Source organism: Peromyscus leucopus, chromosome 20, assembly GCF_004664715.2.
Source record: "Peromyscus leucopus breed LL Stock chromosome 20, UCI_PerLeu_2.1, whole genome shotgun sequence".
NCBI classification, from domain to species: Eukaryota; Metazoa; Chordata; class Mammalia; order Rodentia; family Cricetidae; genus Peromyscus; species Peromyscus leucopus.
The window spans coordinates 4,426,085-4,445,699 of NC_051080.1; the positions used below are offsets into that span (position 1 = coordinate 4,426,085).

General features: G+C 56.7%; 2 protein-coding genes across 4 annotated transcripts; both read right to left on the reverse strand.

The window, feature by feature from the left end:
- Positions 1-3,518: 3,518 nt before the first annotated feature.
- On the reverse strand, positions 3,519-7,080 carry Aqp5 (aquaporin 5). Its single transcript, XM_028874393.2, has 4 exons — positions 6,654-7,080; positions 5,444-5,608; positions 4,914-4,997; positions 3,519-4,194 (listed from the first exon to the last, which is right to left on the reverse strand). Exons 1-4 carry the CDS (start codon positions 7,014-7,016, stop codon positions 4,009-4,011), a joined length of 798 nt encoding a protein of 265 aa, XP_028730226.1. The 5' UTR covers positions 7,017-7,080; the 3' UTR covers positions 3,519-4,008.
- Positions 7,081-11,357: 4,277 nt separating this feature from the next.
- Positions 11,358-19,154, reverse strand: Aqp2 (aquaporin 2). 3 transcript variants are annotated; one of them, XM_037197374.1, is made up of 4 exons: positions 18,685-19,154; positions 15,902-16,066; positions 15,188-15,248; positions 11,358-14,464 (listed from the first exon to the last, which is right to left on the reverse strand). In XM_037197374.1, the coding sequence occupies exons 1-4, from the start codon at positions 19,042-19,044 to the stop codon at positions 13,836-13,838; spliced, it is 1,215 nt and encodes a 404-aa protein (XP_037053269.1). In that variant the 5' UTR covers positions 19,045-19,154; the 3' UTR covers positions 11,358-13,835. The 3 variants fall into 3 exon arrangements, with proteins under 3 accessions (XP_037053269.1, XP_037053270.1, XP_028730227.1); XM_037197375.1 differs by lacking the exon at positions 18,685-19,154 and adding an exon at positions 16,187-16,736; XM_028874394.2 differs by having other exon boundaries at positions 14,219-14,464; positions 15,168-15,248; positions 18,685-19,153.
- Positions 19,155-19,615: the final 461 nt, after the last annotated feature.

The window sequence follows — 19,615 nt, forward strand, 5'->3', positions numbered from 1 at the left end:
AGCGTACCTCAAAGGCCTGCTCCCCAGCCCTGCCCTAGGTTGGGCCTGGTAGAAGAACGGCCATTTATTTACCCATGTCTGACCTAGCCTGGTTTGGGATGTTTACCCACAGCAGTGACGCCTGTGTGGAGAGCTTTGAATAAGACAAACGGAAGCGTTTGTTGCCATGTGGACAGCGCCCTGACCAGCTGCTTGGCTTCTGTGGTCTCAGAACCTTGCTTTTAAATGAGTGTCGTTCTTAGGACCCCACGTGTTGGGAGAAGTTTCTGCAGACACCCAGAAGTGTCTCCGGTCAGAAATGTTATTAGCTCACACTCACTCACCTCTGGGGCACAGCAGTGGACATTGGCTTCCCAGAGAAGGGTCTTGACTGCTTTGGCAGGTCAGGACCCAGGGCCACCAGCAGCCCTGCTCTGGTTTCAGAAGGGAACTTCTTTCTTCTTTCCCGAGATCATACAGGACAGGCGTCCTTGGATCCTGCTCAGCCTGGGACAAGGTCTTTCACCCTCTGCGGACAGGCAGGCATTGCCCATTTCCTGTTTTTCCTGCCCCAGCCAGCACCTTCCTGGGCCCACACAGTCCCGGACTGTAGTGCCAACCTTGCGCTCACTCATGCTCAGAGGCCTTGTGTCCCAGCCCCAGACCTGGCTGCCTGCCACTCCTGGACGGATGCTCCCACTGGAGCCTTCTCGGGCCTGGGGAGGCGAGGCCAGCAAGAGAGAACTGAAGCAAGATGGAAAAGAAGGTGCTCAAGACAGCTTCCACGTCACCTCCCTGACTCTGACCCAACTGGCAGGCTGCGAGGTCACATAGATGTTCACTCTTGACGGAGGAGGGGGCTGAGCTGAGAGGAGCTGAGGTCAGATCCTCCCCCAAACCCTTCCTCCTGCCCATCCACCCAGACAGCCCCCCTCTTCCACCACGGTCCACTTTCGGCTCTAGGACTCCATCTATCACAGCACCTGTCCATCCACCCCTGATGGAAACTGGCGGTTGAGGAGGGAGGAATAGATGGCTGAGGAGGGAGCGCCTTCAAGTGGAGAATACGGGCTCTTGTTACGTTCTTTCGTTCCTTCTTCAGGCAGAGAAGTGTGTCAGAGCTGACAGAGCATGTGTGTGCTTGGGTATGACTTCACGCAGGTGTGCTGCAGAAATACACTGAGCCTGGCTCTTCCAGAGTGAGCAGTGGCCAGGGTGGGGGTGGGGGTGCCATGACTGTGGCTCTGCACACACACCTGGAGTGAGCATGCCCATGCTGAGGGAAGGGGAACACACAGGGAAGACGTAGCCTCCCTGAGCACAGCTGAAGGTCAGAGCCACAGCTAGGAGCCCCAGAGATGTGCAGGGTGTGTGTGTGTGTGTGTGTGTGTGTGTGTGTGTGTGTGCTGAGCACAGCTCTTTGTCAGTTCATGGACGATCACACGCACGCAGGTGCACAGCGCCCCCTGCTGGCAATACAGCCCAAACAAAGCAACTTGCCAGCCCAGAGCCCCGGTTGTTGGTTGTTGGATCCTTGCTCAACCGCAGGATGCAGGGCGGTAACTCCCTCTGCCTAGACGCCCCACCCGTGCTGGAGGTCTGTCTCCTGCAGCCCCCCTGTTCACCCTGTCACGTGCCCCTTGGGGTCCATTAGAGGAGAAGGCAAATCAGAGTTGTCTGAAAGCTGAACGGAGGCCCTGTTGCCTTCTGCGCCTCCTCCTGGATAGTGGGGTGAGTGGGCTGGTGAGGGGCTACTCCCCGGCGGCCTCAGGAGCCTGAGCCTGAAACACCTTCTTTGTGTTCTTGAGCAGCCTCATCTCTGCCTGGCTCCAGAGCCCAATCCCAGGGCAGAAGCGATGAGTGTGGATTTGGTGGGCGAGCCTGCCCCCTGCTGGCCGGAGCTGGCACTTGCAGTCAGCACCCTCACTTGCAGGAAGATGAGGTGAGGGGGGGTAATTGTGTGTGTGTGTGTGTGTGTGTGTGGTCCCCCCACCCCACCCCCATTGCTTGGTGTCCCATGGAGGCCTGTGGGGCAGACAGGCTTGGGTCCAGCGGTTTTCACGGCCTTTCAGACCTCAGGCTGTTTTGGGGAAGGCTGGGGGTGGGGGTTCTGGCCTCCCAGCCTGGGTCTGCAGCTTCTCCTTCCCGTTCCTACTGCCTCCCTCACTGCTGAAGCAAGGCTGAGGAGCAGCAGACCCGGGCAGTGTCTGGAGAGCAGACATCCCGCTCTCCCGTCTCCCAGAGGGGCCATCCATGCTAGTGTCCAAACCCCAGGCGTGATCTCAATTTCTCCTCATGGTGACCCACGTGGCAGGGAACTTTATCCCAGTTTATGGGTTCATCATTCCAGGTGCAGCAAGATTTGAATGTGGGGCCGGGTGTTCATTAAAGGCTCACGCTTTTTTTTTTTTTTGGTTTTTCGAGACAGGGTTTCTCTGTGTAGCTTTGCGCCTCTCCTGGAACTCACTTGGTAGACCAGGCTGGCCTCGAACTCACAGAGATCCGCCTGGCTCTGCCTCCTGAGTGCTGGGATTAAAGGCGTGCGCCACCACTGCCCGGCTTAGGCTCACGCTTTTAATCCCAGCACTTGGTGGGCAGAGGCAGACAGATCTCTGAGTTCAAGGCCAGCCTGGTCTACAGAGCCAGTTCTAGGACAGCCAGGGCTACAGAGAGAGACTCTGTCTCAAAAAACAAAACAAAAACAAAAAAGATTTGGGTGTGGGTGGCCAACTTCCACTCTGGACTCCTTAACCATGACTCTGGGCTGGGTGCTAGGCTGCTCACGTGTCTTTTACCCTGCTCCTCGGTCGCTGCCAAGTACTCCTCACCCTTACCGCATCTGGTTCCTCACTACCTTGTGAGGAAGCGTTTTGATACATTTTACAGGTTAACAATGGAGGCTCAGTTTCCGGAGTGTCAGTGGTAACTGGACAGGCAGACAAGGACAGGCAGGAAGGAGGGGGTGACAGGACCCCTACCCTGTCCCGCCCCGTCCCGCCCTGTCCCACCCGGCCAAAGGCAAAGGCAGAAGAGAGGAGCCCTGAGAAGAAGCTGGGTGGGGAGACTGCTGTGTATGTACGAGGGTGCTGTTAACCTCTGAGCACAGGCTCCCAACACACCACCTTCCAGAAACACCGGGGACCCAGAAAAGGAAGCTCCAGGCTGGGGCTCTCAGGGCTGAGAGCCGCTCACCCCTTTGGAATCTCAAGGGGCTGTTGTTGGTTTACCCTGCCTGGCACACCCAGCCCCTCCTCAAGTGGCAGGGATGTAGCTGAAGGGACCGGTGGAAGGGACATGTGACTGGGCTATGGACCCTCTTCTTGGCCCTCCTGGTCTCTTGTGTGGTTTCTGTATTTTTCTGTTTCTACATTTGACCTCCCCACCCTCTGGCTCTCTGGTCCTGTCCATCTCTTTTTGGAGAACTTGTCTCGTGGTCTTCTTTGTGCCCACTGATGAGCATGTGTGAGGGTGTGGCGTCACAAGGGGAGACACGACTGGCCATTGTCCCAAGAGGTTTCTGGAGGGAGATGACAGCAGAATATGAAGATCGATGGTTTATTGGGAAATGCCCAACCCAAATACCAGCAGAGCCCCCCTTCCTTGGCCAAAAATAAATAAGATGGCGATCAACGAACCATCTGTCCCTGTGCTGAGGAGCTTGGGGAATGTCCCCTCTGCCCACCTGAGGGCTGGCTTTGGCACTCGAGGGGTTGGGCTGGATGAAATAAGCAGGCTGCTGCCCCCTTCCTGGTGTAGTCCTGGGCAGCCTGTGAGCCTGGCACTGCATTCACAATCTCTGAGGTCTGTGGAATTCATCCTGCCTGTTCCTAAAGAGAGCCCGCCCCCCCTCAGACTCCAGCCCCTGGCCCCCACCCGAGTGTCCCCCTGAGGGCTCCGGCTCTCATCTCTGTCTTCAGCATGGCCTCCGGCGCCTCCTCCCCACCAAGAGGACTGTTGGGAAAGACGCTCTGAGGTCTGTTCTTCTCCAGCAGTTCAGGGGCTGAGGGACCGGCCTGTGCCCGGTGCGGGTCAGTGCGCCGTCAGCTCTATGGTCTTCTTCCGTTCCTCTCGGTGGTCTTCCCAGTCCTCCTCCGGCTCATATGTGCCTTTGACGACAGCCACGCGGTCACTGAGGCTCAGGGAGGACGGGAAGAGCAGGTAGAAGTAGAGGATGGCAGCCAGGATGGCCCCCACGATGGGCCCTACCCAGAAGACCTGTGGAGACAGGGTGAACATCGGAAGCTGAGCCCCGGGACTCACCACCTTCCACACCAGAACCGACCCACAGACCCTGGAAGGAAATTGATACGTAGACTTCCAGGTCTCCAGGGGGAAAATGTCTTCCCATCTTGGGGACCCATACTGCCAGCCAGTCCTTAATGACAAAGTCATGGATCACAGACACACAGACCCTCCAAGGGGGCAGGCAGAGCCCAGGACAGACAAGCTTTCTGATCCCACTCCAGAGAGAGGCAAGTGAACCTTTTGAGGAGACGACCAGAGCCCCCGACACGTGTCTTCCTAGGTGCAGAGCTAAGCCAGTGTCCCCTCCTGAAGGCCCAGCAAGGCTCTGCCACCCTTTGCATCCCTCCAAGCCTGGCTGACATACACAACCCACTGTCCAGAGGGACAGTCCCGCAAGAACACGCTCCCAAAATCTCCACTGGGACAGATAAAGACACCATCAGCGGACAGATACACAGAGGGACAGACAAAACCCTCCGAGATCAACACTGATGCCCGCTCCACTTCCAGAGAAGTGCGGGCCCACCCCGCTGGCTGCATTTCAGCCCCTCCTGGGTTCCCCTCTCCTTCCAACCCCCAAGTTCTGGGCCTACACCATCCAGAAAGTCCAGTCACAGCTGGACTTTCAGTTCAGTCCACGGCCCACTTTTCAGCGCTTGTTAGGGAGTCAGGGGAAGGCTCACACTCACCCAGTGAGAGGGGCTGAACCGGTCCATGATCACCGCCGGGCCGAAAGAGCGGGCTGGGTTCATAGAACAGCCGGTGAAGTAGATCTGGGTAGACGGGGGTCAGCGTGAGGAGGGCACCGTCGCTTCCCCTCCCACAGAATTCTGACTCTCTCACGGTCACACAGTGCAGGGACCACCCACATCTCCCAGTCAGGCTTCCCAGTTCCTAGGTGGCTGACTGTGCCTGCCTCCCGGCTGTCCGTCAAACCATGTAATCCAGACTCTGCCCTCTCTGCTTCTCAGCCTCCGCTTGGGCTCCTTTCTCTGTGCTCACTCTCCATCCCACTTATTCACACTGTTTCTCAGTCCGGAGAGGCTTTGGGGGGGGGCAGGGTGTCAAACCTAGGGTCCAGTAGGGCCACAGCCCAGAAGCCCCAAGACTGGGCTTCCCCTCTGCCTTCCCCTGCCGAGGAGATGTTATTCCAGGGCTCCACTACTCATCCTGAGTGACTTCTCTCCACGACACCCCAGCGTGGGTCAGCACTACTCACCCCCACAAGATGGCCCAGTGTGACGGACAGCCCAATGGACAAAGCCGGGGAGCCCACCGGGCTGGTGCGGCGGGCGTCGGTGGAGGAGAAGATGCAGAGGGCCAGCTGAAAGGTCAAGATCAACTCCACCACGGTGGCCTTTCCCGGTGTTGTGCTGTTGCTGAGCTACAAGGGAGAGCGCAATTAGGCCCTGGCTGCCTCCGGGTTCTCGCTAGACGGGCTGGCGTGGAGTAAGGCTCTGGCCTTCAAGGACACCCGGAGGAGCCTGAGCTCTCGGAAGCCAGCTAACTAAACCCTGTGCACGAGCCAGGACCATTTGCTGGAGAGACAGACGGCACTCCAGTGTGTACAGGCTTAAAGCGCAGGCCTGTAGCCAGAGGGTAGGGTGTCAGCGAAGTCTTCCTGGGCGCCATCATGTCAACGGCTCTGCCCAGTCCCCAGCCCCCACAAGCTGGCATTTTACCCTCCCTCCTGTGGGCAGCTGCCCAGTTTGCCGACTGCAAACAGCCCCTGGCCTCCTATCCGGGCCTGACCCGCTGCCGGTGCCAACCTCAAACCCGTCTCTCCAGTGCGTCTGACTCACGGCTTGACAATGGCCGAGAAAACCCTCCTCTGTGTTTGATTAGTGAACCCAGTTCACATGGGACAGGGGGCTGAATCTAGGGCTGCAAGAACGGGGGGGGGGGGGACGACAGCGGGGGGCGGGGGCAGGGGCTACAAAAGGGGGAGCCGGCATGTGGGGGTGCCACACCACAGCTTCTAAGTGTATCCCCATGAGACCTGCTGTGCTATGGCCACCCCCATGTAATGGGGCATAAACTGGAAGTCCAGGGAGGTCAGGGTTACCCCAGACCACGATTACAATCCATTGCTCTTTGATGGGTCCATTAAAAGTACACGACCAAGGGGCTGACAAGAGAGAACTCATAGGTGAGCCTAGGGGCGAAGGGATGTTTTGGCAGCCACGGGCGGGCAGCAAGGCCGGGCAGAGCAGTAGAAGAGGAGGGGTCAGATGAAGTAGAACGCGAAGAGAAGCTGAGACAGGGGAGCACAGCTTGGCCAGGAGGTTGGCAGGCCTGCTTTTCCCGGCAAAGTTGTACACCAGCTTTTCGGTTGTACCCATTCTCAAGATGGAGAGGAGCATGCCGAGTCTGGTCTAAACCGTCCTCAGGGTCTCTGTCCACCCCTCCACAGTCCGGAAGGCACTCACCGCATTGACCGCCAGGTTGCCCCGGGCATTGAGTGGTGCCAACCAGTAGAGGAGCGCTGCCCCTGCAATGGCACCCACCAGCTGGGCTGCCACGTAGAAGATGGCTCGGAGCAGTGAGATCTGGTTGCCGACTAAGAGGGCCAGAGTAATGGCCGGGTTGATGTGGCCACCGCTCACAGGTCCCAGAGCTTGGGCCAGGGTACCGATGGCCAGGCCAAAGGCGATGGAGATCTGCAGAATGGAGGGCAGCGCCGAGGGCCACTTGAGTGCCGAGCCCAGGCCAAAGAAGACGAAGATGAGGGTGGCCAGGAACTCTGCGAACACAGCCTTGAAGAAGGCAACCGAGCACACCTCCTTCTTCATGGTGGCCTTGGGAGCCCGGTGGCAGCGGCAGCGTCGCGGGGAGGCCGTCGGGGCGGCGCTGGCAGCGGAGGCGGGCGGCTGGCTGCGGGGCTCTGCGCGCGGTGCCCGTGCGGCGGCGGCGGCGGCCACTCCGTGGCTGGCGGCCTGGCGCGGGCCGGGCAGGGGTGCGCTATATAGAGGGCGCGCGCCCCGCGGCGGGCAGAGCGCGGGGGGCCGGGGGCGGCTCCCGTGCCCAGGGGCCAGCGCAGCGCGCAGGGAACGAGCCGGGCGGGCGCGCGCTCGCCGCCCCCGGCCCCCCGCGCGCCCCCGACCCCCCGCCCGCACAGCGGCGGACCCGCCCGGGCCACGTGACCCACGCGGCGGTGTAGGCCGGCCCCGAGGTCTGGGTGGCGCGCATCGTGGCCGACGTGCGTGCCCGGGCTCCCTGGGCTGCTGTCCCCGGGTGGCACGGAGCTCTGGAAGTCCCTCTCGCCGCCGGCCTTCACCTGCGGCCCGGGACGGCTGACAGTCTTCCCCTTTTCTGCTCCTCGGGCTTTTGGTCCAGCTCCTCCTTTTCCTCGCGCGACCGGAGCATCCTGACCCGGCTTCACCCACGGCCGGGCCAGAGTGATGCGACTCTCTGAGGACAGCGCCTCTTGGCTCCCTATCCGCCCGTGGCAGGGGCGGTCCGGCGATCATGGGCCTCTCCCCGGTCCAGCCCGGCGGGAGCGGGGGCGTTGGAGAGGGAACAGTGTCAGCCTGCCCTGCTCTTGGTAATCCTCGACGCCACGTGTGGCAGCGCCGCCGGCTCTAGGCAGCAGGCTCTGGGAGATACTCTCCACGGCAGCCCTTGGGGACCCTGGGGTGGTGACGGATTTGGGGCTTAGAGAAGAGGCCCTGAGATTGGGGTCAGAGTGAAGGGTCGTGGCCTCTCCTGTTTCCGACCCGGATGTCCCTCACTTCAGGCCCCCACTTTCTTCTCTCTTCCTCCTCAGCCAGCCTCCGTCGGTTCATTTAAACCCTCATTTAGTTTTGGTCGCTCTCCAAGTGGCTGTCTGCTTCTTATTCCTGTTGGTCGTTCTCCCTACGTGGCAGTCTCGGTGTCTCTGTCTCTCTGTCTCTGATTGTTCGTTCATCTCTGTCCCCCACATCACTAGTTCCTTCACTGCTGTTTCTTTTTCTCCGTCACTTTCTGTCTTCTAATTCTCCCTCTTTCTGCCTTTTTTCTTCCTTCCTTTTCCACTCAATCTGTCTACTACTGTTTCTAGCTACTCTCTATTTCCCGTTCTTTGGTTTCTTTCCATCTGTGGATCTTCGTGTCTGCCGTCTCTGTCTCATTTTCCTAGGTCTGACTCTCGTACAGTTTGTCTTTCTGCCCCCACTCCCACCCCCATCGACTCTTTCCACTCTTGGATTGGGCAACAGATTTTTTTTTTTTCTATCTCCCAGCTCCCTCTTATCCTTGTTTTTCGCCCCTGGGCTTCCAGACCTCCACTGCTGCTGCTCTCAGCCTTCCCCAGGTTGGCATGTGTGGAAGGAGGCTGGAGGGCAGGGCAAGGACCCTGGATCCCAGGACGGGAGCTACAGCCCCTCTGTCCACCCCACCCCCACCCCCAATTCATGCTTGGCCACTTTGCATTGTTCCAGCCATAGAGCGAGGTTCAGGAAGGTCACCTCATGCTATGAGCCATTTTAAAAGCCTCCCCAGGCAGTGGAGTCCTAGGGTCCAGCAGGGGAAGAGGAGAGGAGGCACCTACACCCTGGAGGAGGGACTCCGGGCCAGGTGGCAGCTAAGGGGCCAAAGAAAACAGGACCAAAGAAACCCCGCCATTGTTCCCCATTCTGCCTGACATTTCCTGCTGGGCGGCTCCTCCCCAACGGCTCCAGTCAGGTGGACTGTTCTTTTCTCTGTGGGGTTGCAAGGCTATGTCCCCAGCGGGGCACGGTAGCTGTGATCAGGATTTTCTTCAGGGCTTGGGGTTCAGACTGGAGAACAGTCACCTCGGAGACCTTTCTTTCTTTCTGCAGCACTTAATTTGCCTTCCCTAGGCACCCTCCCTCCCTCCCTTTTTTCTTTCTTTCATCTTCTCTGCCTGGGCACTGTCTTCCTGAATCCATAGGTCTCACAGTCTGTCTTAGAGTGGGCAGGACTCAAGTGCTCCCGGGAGACTGACCCATCAAACAAAGTTCCTGCCTGAGAATTTGAACTTGCTCTTTCCCAGCTAACGAAAGACTGGAAAGACAGGCCAAGAACTTGTTCTTGCTGAGAATATAGCTCAGTGGTGGGGCCCCTGCCCAGCATATGTGGGACCCTAAGTTCAATTCCCGGTGTTGGGGAGGAAAAAAAGCTAGTCTGGGCCAGGCATGGTAGCTCACACCTTTCATTCCAGCCTTTGGGAGGCAGAGGCAGGAAGATCTCTGAGTTCAAGTCCAGCCTGATCTACATAGTGAGTTCTAGGTCAACCAGAAACACAGTAAGATCCTATCTCAAAAACAAACCAACAAAAGAACTAGTTCTTGCTATTTTATGGATTAAAATATAGGTTGGAACTGTCTCTACTGTGCAAGTGATTTAATTCCAAGCAACCTTGTGAGAGGACCAGAACTCAGGCTGGCACAGTGGCCTGGGATGGAGGCCACAATTTGCTACACAGACTTGGTCACAAGGAATGGCCTTGGTGTAACCAAAGGAGGTCTCCATCTGTCAAGGTGCCCCCAGAGGGCAGCCAGTTCTGTTTCCAAGGCTTGTGTCTGAGGTCTTTCCATCTCACTAACCATCAGGGTCACCAGGTCCCTTACTGGAGAAATGATGGGACAGACTTATTAGCCAAGTTATGGGGATGTTGGGAAGAGAAAGGAAGGAGTCCTTCACCCCAGAGTCTGGGTGGAGCCTCTTACTAGTTGAGAACTGAGAATTCCAACACAATTGGCAACATTTGCTTAAGGCCTTCTCCTTTCCCAAGCATAAACCCTCGGGTTTCTAGTCTCTCAGGAAAGACTCCATGTACAATGAGAAGATGTTCTAACCAACTTGTGAAATCGTGGTGTCTACTGGCGGTTCCTTATCTCCTTGTAATCCCACCCAAACCACCTCAGGAGCTGCTTTATAATCGGTTATAGACAGTGGACTCAGACTAGCTCAGAGTCAACAATTCCAACTCAATTAACATGTGCTTCAGGCCTCCTCTTTCCCAGTTTCAAACCTGGAATCTTCTAGGAATCTCACCAGAAACACCCTTTACAGTAAAACAGTACATTCTAAGCCCCCTTGGGCGACCCTAGTGGCTTCTGGTTTTATTTTATCAGAATGTAATCCTACCCGAGGCCCCTCCAGAGTCGCCCTGAAATCTCATTTATTGAAGGAAAACAGTTTCTCAGGAACTCTTTGAGCATCGCCAACATGTTCTATTTGGCGACTGCTTAGGCGTTTCATGGGGACTCCTCATTGAGAAGCCCATATACTCAGGTAGTTCTTCTTTTTCTTTAATGAACTCCAACTCTGCTTCAGACAGGCTTCTCCTGGAGTTCTTTTCTGGGTCAGAGCCGAGGATCCAATTTGAACCAAAGACTAAGGGAGGGAACTCAGGCGCTTGTGGGCGACAATGGGGCTGTGGTTTCATCCCAGCCACTGCTCTCCTAGGTACTGTATTTTAGAACTGGGGGCTGGAGAGATGACCCCATGGTTAAGAGCACTGGCTGCTCTTCCAGAGGACCTGAGTTCGATTCCCAGAGCTCACATGGCGGCTGACAAAAGTCTTTAACCCAGTCCAATCTGGCTTCCATGGACACCAGGCACACACATGGTACACAGACATATATGAAGGCAAAAATGTCCATAACACATAAGATAAAATAAAAGTAATAAGAAGAATTGTCTTCGCCCTGTGGACTCAAGGTCCTGAACTTCCTGCTCCAAAGGAAGCTCCCTGGGAACTTTTGGGCTGGGAAGAGTGTCTCCCTGCCTGTGGCAAAGGGGCTAGCGTCTCTCAGAGAAAGGCTCTTCTCCCATCTCTCCTAATATAGGGACCTCTAGAAGGAGAGGGCCGGGGTGGAAACATTAGGGACCTGGGACTGTCTCTGGCATGTGGACTAGACTGACCACTTTTTGTTTTTTTATTTTATTTTTTATTTTTTTATTTATTTTTATTTATTTACTTATTTTGGTTTTTTGAGACAAGGTTTTTCTGTGTAGTTTTGGTGTCTGTCCTGGATCTCGCTCTGTAGACCAGGCTGGCCTCGAACTCACAGAGATCCACCTGACTCTGCCTCCTGTGTGTTGGTATTAAATGCGTGCACCACTGCCGCCCAGCTAGACTGCCCCCTTTTAAGTTGTGGGAGAGAGAAAAGATTTATTGACAAATGAGCATTTGTTGAGTGTTTATTATATGCAAAACACTGTGTTAGACAAGACCAAAAGGAAAAGATGGTAAGATACTGCCTTGCCTCCAAAGAGCTTACACTCTGCCTGAGAGGTGTGGTATACATGCAGGACCACAGCCTAAAGACACAAACATCCAAGCAACTTGTGGACGTGTGAAGTCACTCTGCACAAGGAGGGAAATGGGGAAGTATGCACTGTGACAGGTGATCAGCTACTTCCTGTCAGCCCAGAGCTGTGTGTTCCAGCTTGGGGACCTGGAAGTCTGTCCACCTGCCTCAATGCTGTCCTGCGTCTGTCTAGTTTGGGTGTGTCCGACCTCCACCTTCTTGACTGGGTGCTCTTCAAGGGCAGGAACCATCCATGAGTCCTTACATCATTTCCTCCTGACCCGGTCACCACCCTCTTCAAGGCTCTCCATCCACTACATGATAGGGACTTGGACGGGGCTGGCCCAGCCTAGCTGAGTGTTCTGGTTTCTGTCAGGGGCTCTCAGGAAGAGCCTAGGGCTCACCTCAGTGGAAAGATACGGGGTTTTGTGTAAGACGGCTCTTGGGGTCCAAGTCTTGGCTCTGTTGGGTCTTATCCATGTGTCTTTGGGCCAGCCTTTAGGGCCTCAGTTTCAGAACGAAACGGGAAAAGATGCATCTGCTCTGCCTGTCTCATGAGGCTGGAATGTTAAGGGAATTGTTTGGAAATAGTAAAGCCTTACATGGCTGGGGGCTATGGCCCTTCCTGAACCCAACCAAAGGTTGCCATTGATCTGAGTTAACACATAGGAAGTGGTCAGCACTGGGCTGGGACACAGAGGAGCCCAATCACTCTTACTCCCCGATTCGTCCATCATTTAGGCTCCAGTCATGGGGAGGATGTGATTCAGGAAGTGGTTCAGATACATTCTTGACCTTTAAGAGGGGTGTGTTGGGAGCCAAGTGGGGTGGGGACGTGATGCCCTGATGCTTTGAACTTTCAGGGTAATGACCGAGAGGCAGCCCCAGAGGTCTTCCTGGCAGCCGTGAGGTCAAGCTGCTGTCAGCAGCTGCTGGAGTGTGGGAGCGGGGTCCTCTCCACAGCCTGTGTGTCCGTTGCAACTCTTCTTGCCTCCAGTGAGAAATTTGGTCAAGGAGACAGAAAGGTCACAGATTCAGAGATTTCGCTTGTGTCTGGTCACATGAATGGGGTGTTGGGGACGGAGGCAGTCAGAAGCCTTGAGAGTGTGGGGGTGACAGAGAGCATGGAGAAGGGACTCAAGGTGTGAGCCTTAGACTAGTCAGCAGCTGCAGAGAGAGCGGAAGCGTGGCTGAGGGAGGAGGTGGAAGATTGCCAGCGTGCAGGCAATAAGGAAAGTCTCAGCGCCTGGACCAGGAAGGGGCCAGCAGCAAACCCAGCTCCTTCTGTCTGGACCTTGGGGCTCCAGGGCTCTCATTGGCTTTAACTACCAATTGTAAGAAGTAGAGAAAGTTCGAGGTCTGACCTCTTCATTCTGCCGTCGCCTCCTGGAGAGGGCAGCAATAGCGAAAGTGAGCCTACCACTGCGGTGAGGGTGGTGAGACTCACAGTTCACACAGCGTCTTATGTGCACCCTCTCACTTAATCCCACTTTAACCTCACTGGAGAACCCTTGCCCTGCTCCGGGCATTTTAGAAACCTGGGTTCTAGACTCTGATCTGCCTCTGCCGGGTCCAGTCCCTTCCTTTCTCTGACCCCGGGGAACAGCAGACTTACAAGGACGGCACACTGCAAACTGCTGGGCTGTGGGAGCTGGAAGAGGGCGGAGCACAGCGCAGGGAGGAAGAAAAGAGGAAACGGAGGTTCCTGAGGAGGAGGGGCAGCCCGGGCCGGAGGGTGTTGCTGGGTTCCTGTGGTCGCATGCCTGAGCACCTTGCCCTGCCAACCATAGGCATGCCTGTGTGCCGGGCTCCAGGGCTCACTTGCGAAACAGAGTGTCTCCTTTCAAGCAGTGTCTAGTTGCAAATCTCCCCCTCTCTCAGGACAAAAGCTGGGGCCCTACGGAAGGTTTTTGTTTTCTTTGCCCAAGTGGAAGACTAATCTTTGGGTGTGTGTGGGCTCCCTGGGGAAGGGAGTCATACTCACACTTATATGCCTGCCTCCCCTCTGCCCGTTGAAAAGTCCTCCCTCGGGGCAGAAAGAACGTTCTTGGATACCCAGTCCTCCATTCTCCAGAGGTCAAGTCTAGGGGACTTGTTTTCTAGTCAACACACGTTCCTTCCAGCAATGAGTCCCGTCCAGTCTTTGGGCTGAGGATTGCTCCTTGGTGGAGCCTTCCCAGAGGGTCGAAGAAGAGGTTGGAAACCAGCCCCCCACCCCTTCCTGGGCCTGACTTGCTAGGAGGACTCATCCTTAGCAGAGGAAGTGGATTTATTGCAGGTGCAGGAGGAGGCAGCCAAAGCGGGAATGAGAAGTCCCCGGCCCTGCATCACTATGGGCATCCAGGGTCACACTCAGGCACACACAACCCCTGCGCGAGAGGAGAGAAGTACGCGGAGCACTTTTACACCCGAACAAAACCAGATACCAGCCACAGGCCCCCAAGGTGGTCGGTCTCTATGCAGGTCTCCCCCAGCACCAGGTGCGGGCTCTCGGTCGCCCGCCCGCCTGCCTGCGCTCCCTCCCCACTGGCTTGGTCCCCCAAGTTTCTGGTTCCCTGCAAAGGGCGAGCAGGGTGGTCGCTGGGGCCAAGACTTCGGGGTGGGGGTTCTGCCAGGCTCCCGGGAAGAGCCCCTTCTTGAGGCTCCCCGCGCTCGCGGGCGCTGGAGCAGCGGCTCTGCACTGGGGGCCGACGGCGGGCCAGGGGGAGGAAGGGGGCGGCCGTCGGCCGGCTGCGCGGCGATCCGCTGCGGTGCGGGGCGGGGCGGGGCGCTCAGGCCTTGCTCCCGCGCGGCAGGCTCTGCGGGGAGTGGAGCTCCACCGACTGCCGCCGCCGCACCTCGCGTTCCTCCCAGTCGGTGTCGGGCTCCAGGCCCTTGAGCACCGCCAGGCGCTCCTGCAGGCTTTTGGCCGAGGGGAACAGCAGGTAGTTGTAGAGGAGGGACCCGATGATGGCGCCCACCAGGGGTCCGATCCAGAAGACCTGGAGGGGCGAGAGGAGAGGTTCTGGCACCGGCTCACCCAGCCCGTGGAACCCCCCACCCCCCCAACTGGACACGCTGCTGTCCAGGCTGGGTAGGAACCGGCCCTCGGGTGCCTCTGATGCTGTGAAGACTGATGCAATAGCGTGAGCCACCAAGGGGGCGGCTTGTTCGTGTCGGGGGGCGAGTGGGTAAATTCTTAAGCCGGCTGCCTGGCTGTGAGTCCTGATTCCACCGCTTGTGTGAACTTAGACAACTCACTTTCTCTGATCCTGTTTCTTTTCCTTAAAAGAATGCTCACTTCCCAGAGATGGGGCAATTAAACGGGCTACGGTTTGCCAACCTCGGAGAAAAGGGCCCAGCACATACCAAGCACTATGGTTAAGCATGAACATCATTTACTGGGGTCTGAACTCCAGGCCCTGTGCTATGGAGATAAACTCGCTTAATTTCCCCAAGGAAGCCAATAAAATACCGACTGTTATCTTCATTTATAGCAAGGGACAGGGCAAGACAGAATCTTGGGCCCAGCTCTGGAGGGTGGAACAAAGGTTTCTCAGGGCCTCAGGACAAGTGCTGAGGGATTGAGAAGTCCACCCACCCCTCCATCCCTCCGACCCCCACCGCACACAAATCTATTGTAGCCCCCTAGTGTCTCTCTGGGATGGTTTCTAGGAACGGGGAAGGCAGGGGTTTGTCCATTACCCAGTGGTCATCAAACTTGCCAGTGACGACTGCGGGAGCCAGGGAGCGCGCTGGGTTCATGGAGCAGCCAGTGAAGTAGATCTGGAGTGGGAAGTGAGCAGAGAGAACAGGATAGCACACCTCATCCCCCCCCCCCCCCGTTCCAGTGCTTGGGACGCTCGGACTCAGCTTAAAGGGAACCCATGGAAGGTGGGGCCAGCGGCGCACATCTTTCGTTCCAGCACTTAGGAGGTAGAGGCAGGCAACATCTCTGTGAGTTCAAGGATAGCCTGGTCTACATACTGAGTTTCAGGACAGTCAAGGTTACATAGTGAGACCCAGTCTTAAAAAGAAAAAAAAAAAAGCAGTACTCAGGAGGCAGAGCCGGGCGGATCTCTGTGAGTTCGAGGCCAGCCTGGACTACAGAGCAAGATCCAGGACAGGCACCAAAACTACACAGAGAAACCTTGTCTCGAAAAAACAAAACAAACAAAACAAAAACTGTGTGTGTGCGGGAAAACTGTGGGTGATTAATTCCTGGGCTTGTATTTCTTGAGCCTGGAGGGCTGTCTGCTGTTTAGGGGTGTCTGGGAGCCAGAGCTTCAGATTATGTGTCCTCCTTGGGCATTCTGTGTGACTGTCCCTCTGGAGAGTTGTATGTGTCTATCTCTAGAGTGTCCCGGGTGGATATTTCTTCGGGGGACATGTATGCTTTGGTTCTTGCAGGGTGGCTGGAACCTGTGGCCATGGCTTACCCCAAGGAGGTGGCCCAGGGTGACAGAGAAACCGATGGAGAGAGCGGGAGTGCCCAGGTTGTCACTGCGTCGCTCGTCCGTGGAGGCGAAGATGCAGAGCACAAGTTGCATGGTCAGGAAGAGCTCCACGGTCACCGCCTGGCCTGCTGTTGCGTTGTTGTGGAGCTGGAGAGAGAGAGAGAGAGAGAGAGAGAGAGAGAGAGAGAGAGAGAGAGAGAGGGAGGGAGGATGAGTGGAGCAAAGCTGATAACACTGCCTGCTTCCTCTCTCTGCTCCCCTGCTTACCTGCTTTTGGCTCCATAGAGGCCTCCAGGCTGAGAGCCACAAAACCTACCCCTTCCACCTTACTATAACCACTGCCCTACTGGGTCCTGGCCCCAAGGCTGGGGATGGACCCGGACAGCCCGAGGGTGGGAGGTAGAGCCCAGAACCTAACAGATGAGGAGGCTGAGGTCTGTGAGAGGACGGAGAAGCTGCAATTCAGATTTAGGGGAGGGGTCTGATCGCAGCAGGAAACTCCGGGACTGGGAACAGAATGGCCTGTGTCTCCAGGTCCCACTGATGCAATGGGATGCCGAGGAGATCAATCTTCCTGTGGTCCCACGGTCAAGGGACTTAGAGTCTGGTGGGTCACCTCTGCCTTCCCTTCTCTTCATTGCATTCAGACTTCCGTCCCCAGGGCTGCTCCCTGCACATCCTGTGGAGGCTGGGGGGGGGGGACACTTTTGAATGCTGAAGGTGGGGTGCCCGTGGTCACTGCAGCCTGTGCTGTGGGTAAGCAGAGAACCTGGGGCTGAACTGAGAGGCCGTTTCATAACCTGGCCGCACCCAGCGCTGGATTTCTCCTGGGCTTTGTCATCCTGTCCCCACACCCTGCCCTCTGGGGCTGAGCACTTCACAGGGTGTACTTCACCGGTGACAATTCGCGACTCCCACTCTCCTTCTCTAGGTCCCGAGCTCCTAGCCTGGTGCTTCAAGGTCTTTCTAGGGTCTAGCCTCAACCTCTACTATGCGACAGCCTCCTAGAGACAGGAAAGAGGACTTGGGACTGCCACTTCTGATTTGCTGGGGGACTGTTTGCTTTGGCCTCAGTATCTCATTCTGCAAACGTGGATGATAAAACCAGTCCTGGAGGACTGGGGGTGACGGGGTGAGCCTCTAACCCCACTCTTGTTGGCAATGGCTGTTGGAGGAGGATGGTCGAGATGTGCGTCTGATGTCACATAGCCAGGGCTGTTTCTAGATGAAACTGTTTACTGCCTCCATGATTTGGGCTGGATTGAAACTATAGGGTGGGGAGACCTCAGAAATGAACTTAGGGTGCTATATCAAGGCTAAGATAGCAAGTGGCCTGGCATAGGGCAGGTCTGCATCAGTGGCAACTTCCTGGGGTCCAAGCTGACTCTTGGTGGCACCCTCAGAGAACACTGAGGAGCTTGGGTGGTCACTGGCCTCTAGCCTCAGGGCAAATGGCTGCTATGATGCCTTATTCCGGACAGGCAGGATTCCCTCTACCACTCAGGATGGGTCCATGCAGACGACCAGCCTGTGATGTTGACTGCGGGGTAGGCTGGGAAATGTTGGGGGACAAGGGCTGGCCGTTCCCCGGGGCCTTCCTGCTAGAGAAAGCCTGAGAGATGCTCTCAGGAAGTTCTCCTTAGACTCTAGCTGGATGTCGGCCTGCTGTAAAACAAACTCATTTAATTTTGGACACACTCCAAAATTAAATTTTACACACATTTAATAATAGACACCCTCCATCTCTCACCTCGGCCCCTCCAGCCCTTTTGACTCTAGGTGCCCAGGCTCACTGTAGCTTTCATCTTGAGGAAGAGTGCTCCCTAACTGGCGAGCCTCTGCTCCTCTCCTGAGGAAAGCCACTTCTTCAGATGAGCAGTGTGTGTGCAGGGCCGAGGGACTGAGGAGGGGGAGAAGGAGGCGCGAGGTTCTTGCTTTCCTGGTTTGGGGTAGGGGTACGGAGTGCGGGTTGTGCTGAAGGGATCCCTAGATTCCTAAACCTGCACAGATTGGAGAGGAGAGGCACCATGGCTCCATCTTCTCTCAAGGTGCCCCAGGTGCTGTTCACCACCATAACATGAAGGCACCTCCGGATGGCAAGCTCCAGGAGTCTCCCTGCCGGCTTCTGTTAGGTTCTGGGAATTCTGGCACGAACAAACTCTAGAACATTTGATCGACCGCTTCCCTTCCCAGGTCTGTTTCGTGGTTTTCGAGACAAAGCCCAGACGATGCTTAGGACAATTGGTTGAGGGAGAGATTATGGGTTTTGTGGTTGAATCAGGGTTTGGGGATTTAGGGGCACCCCGCCCCCTTGCCCCCCACCACCTTGAGCCTGCCCCTACCTTACAAAGCTGTCAGTGTCTGGCTCATGAGGAACTGTTCAGTCCTCACACAGTCTGCGCTATGGATACCTCTTCCCTTCCTCTCTAGATCTTTGCAACTGCACTCGGAAGTTCCCGAGGCCCCAAGGGCCTGTTTGTCCGTACTAGGGTGCTGTCCGGCTGCACTCTACCCTAGTCCTCCTCAGGAGTCCAACAGAAAGAAACCCAAGCCTGCTCTCCCCCGGTGGCGCTGGGTGGAAGGCCCCACAGGTGGCAGCCAGCCAGGATTCTGCTCCTGGTCACTGGGCGGCTCTCTCCTCAGCTCTCCTGAGGTAGCTGTGTTTCAAGTCACGGTTTCCCCTCTCAGCCTGGCCCACACATCTTATGCTGCAAAGCTTCTCAGCATCTGCCCCTCCAAGAAGGGGCAAAGCTCAGGCTACTCACAGCGTTGACAGCCAGGTCCCCGCGGATTTCTACCGGAGTAATCTCATGGAGTATTGCCGCCCCGGCCACAGCCCCCAGCAGCTGGGCAGCCACATAGAAAGCAGCTCGAAGGAAGGAGACATGGCAGCCCACGAGGCAGGCCACAGTCACAGCAGGGTTGATGTGGGCCCCGCTGACGTGGCCCAGAGCCTGAACCAAGGTGCCGATGCCCAGGCCAAAGGCCACGGCGATCTGGAGGACAGAGGGTGGGGAGCTGGCCCACTGGAGGGCTGAGCCAAGGCCGAAGAAAACGAAAAGGAGCGTGGCCAGGAACTCGGCCAGCACGGCCCGGGAGAAGGCTATGGATCGGAGTTCCCACATGCTGCTCAGCCTTCAGAGCCCCGGCCACGGGGGTGGCTTTTCCTCACCCTCTCTCTCTCTCTCTTTCTGTCCTCTCTTTCTCTGGGCCTCTGCGGAGGCTGCGCCTTGGGCACTTATAGGGCCTTTCTAGCCTGGATGTGGACACGTGGGGTAGAGGGGGTGTGTCTGCCCATACCACCCTCTCCCATGGTGGCCTTGCCCCCACCCCTGCCCCTTCCCACCCAATGGCCTATCGTACCATCTTGGCCTTCACAGCTGACTAATGTTCTCCTCATTAATGAATTCCAGATAAGGATTGACGTCCCCTGTTTTCCCTCAGTTACCCCAGGGAGCTGCCCCCGGGGCCTCCCCGGCCCCCACAGTGACCCCCACCAGCACCAGTTCCTGCAGAGGAGACTGTGTCCACTGACCTTCTCGTTGACTGAGAGGCTGGTCAAGGAAGGGGCAATGCCTCATCCAAAACGGACTGCGAGGAACTGCCGGAGCTGCCCATCCACAGGCTGGACGGTCTTCCTTCTAGAAGGGGATGGAAAACAACTGGATGGCCTGTGACAAATTTCCAAGGCAAAAA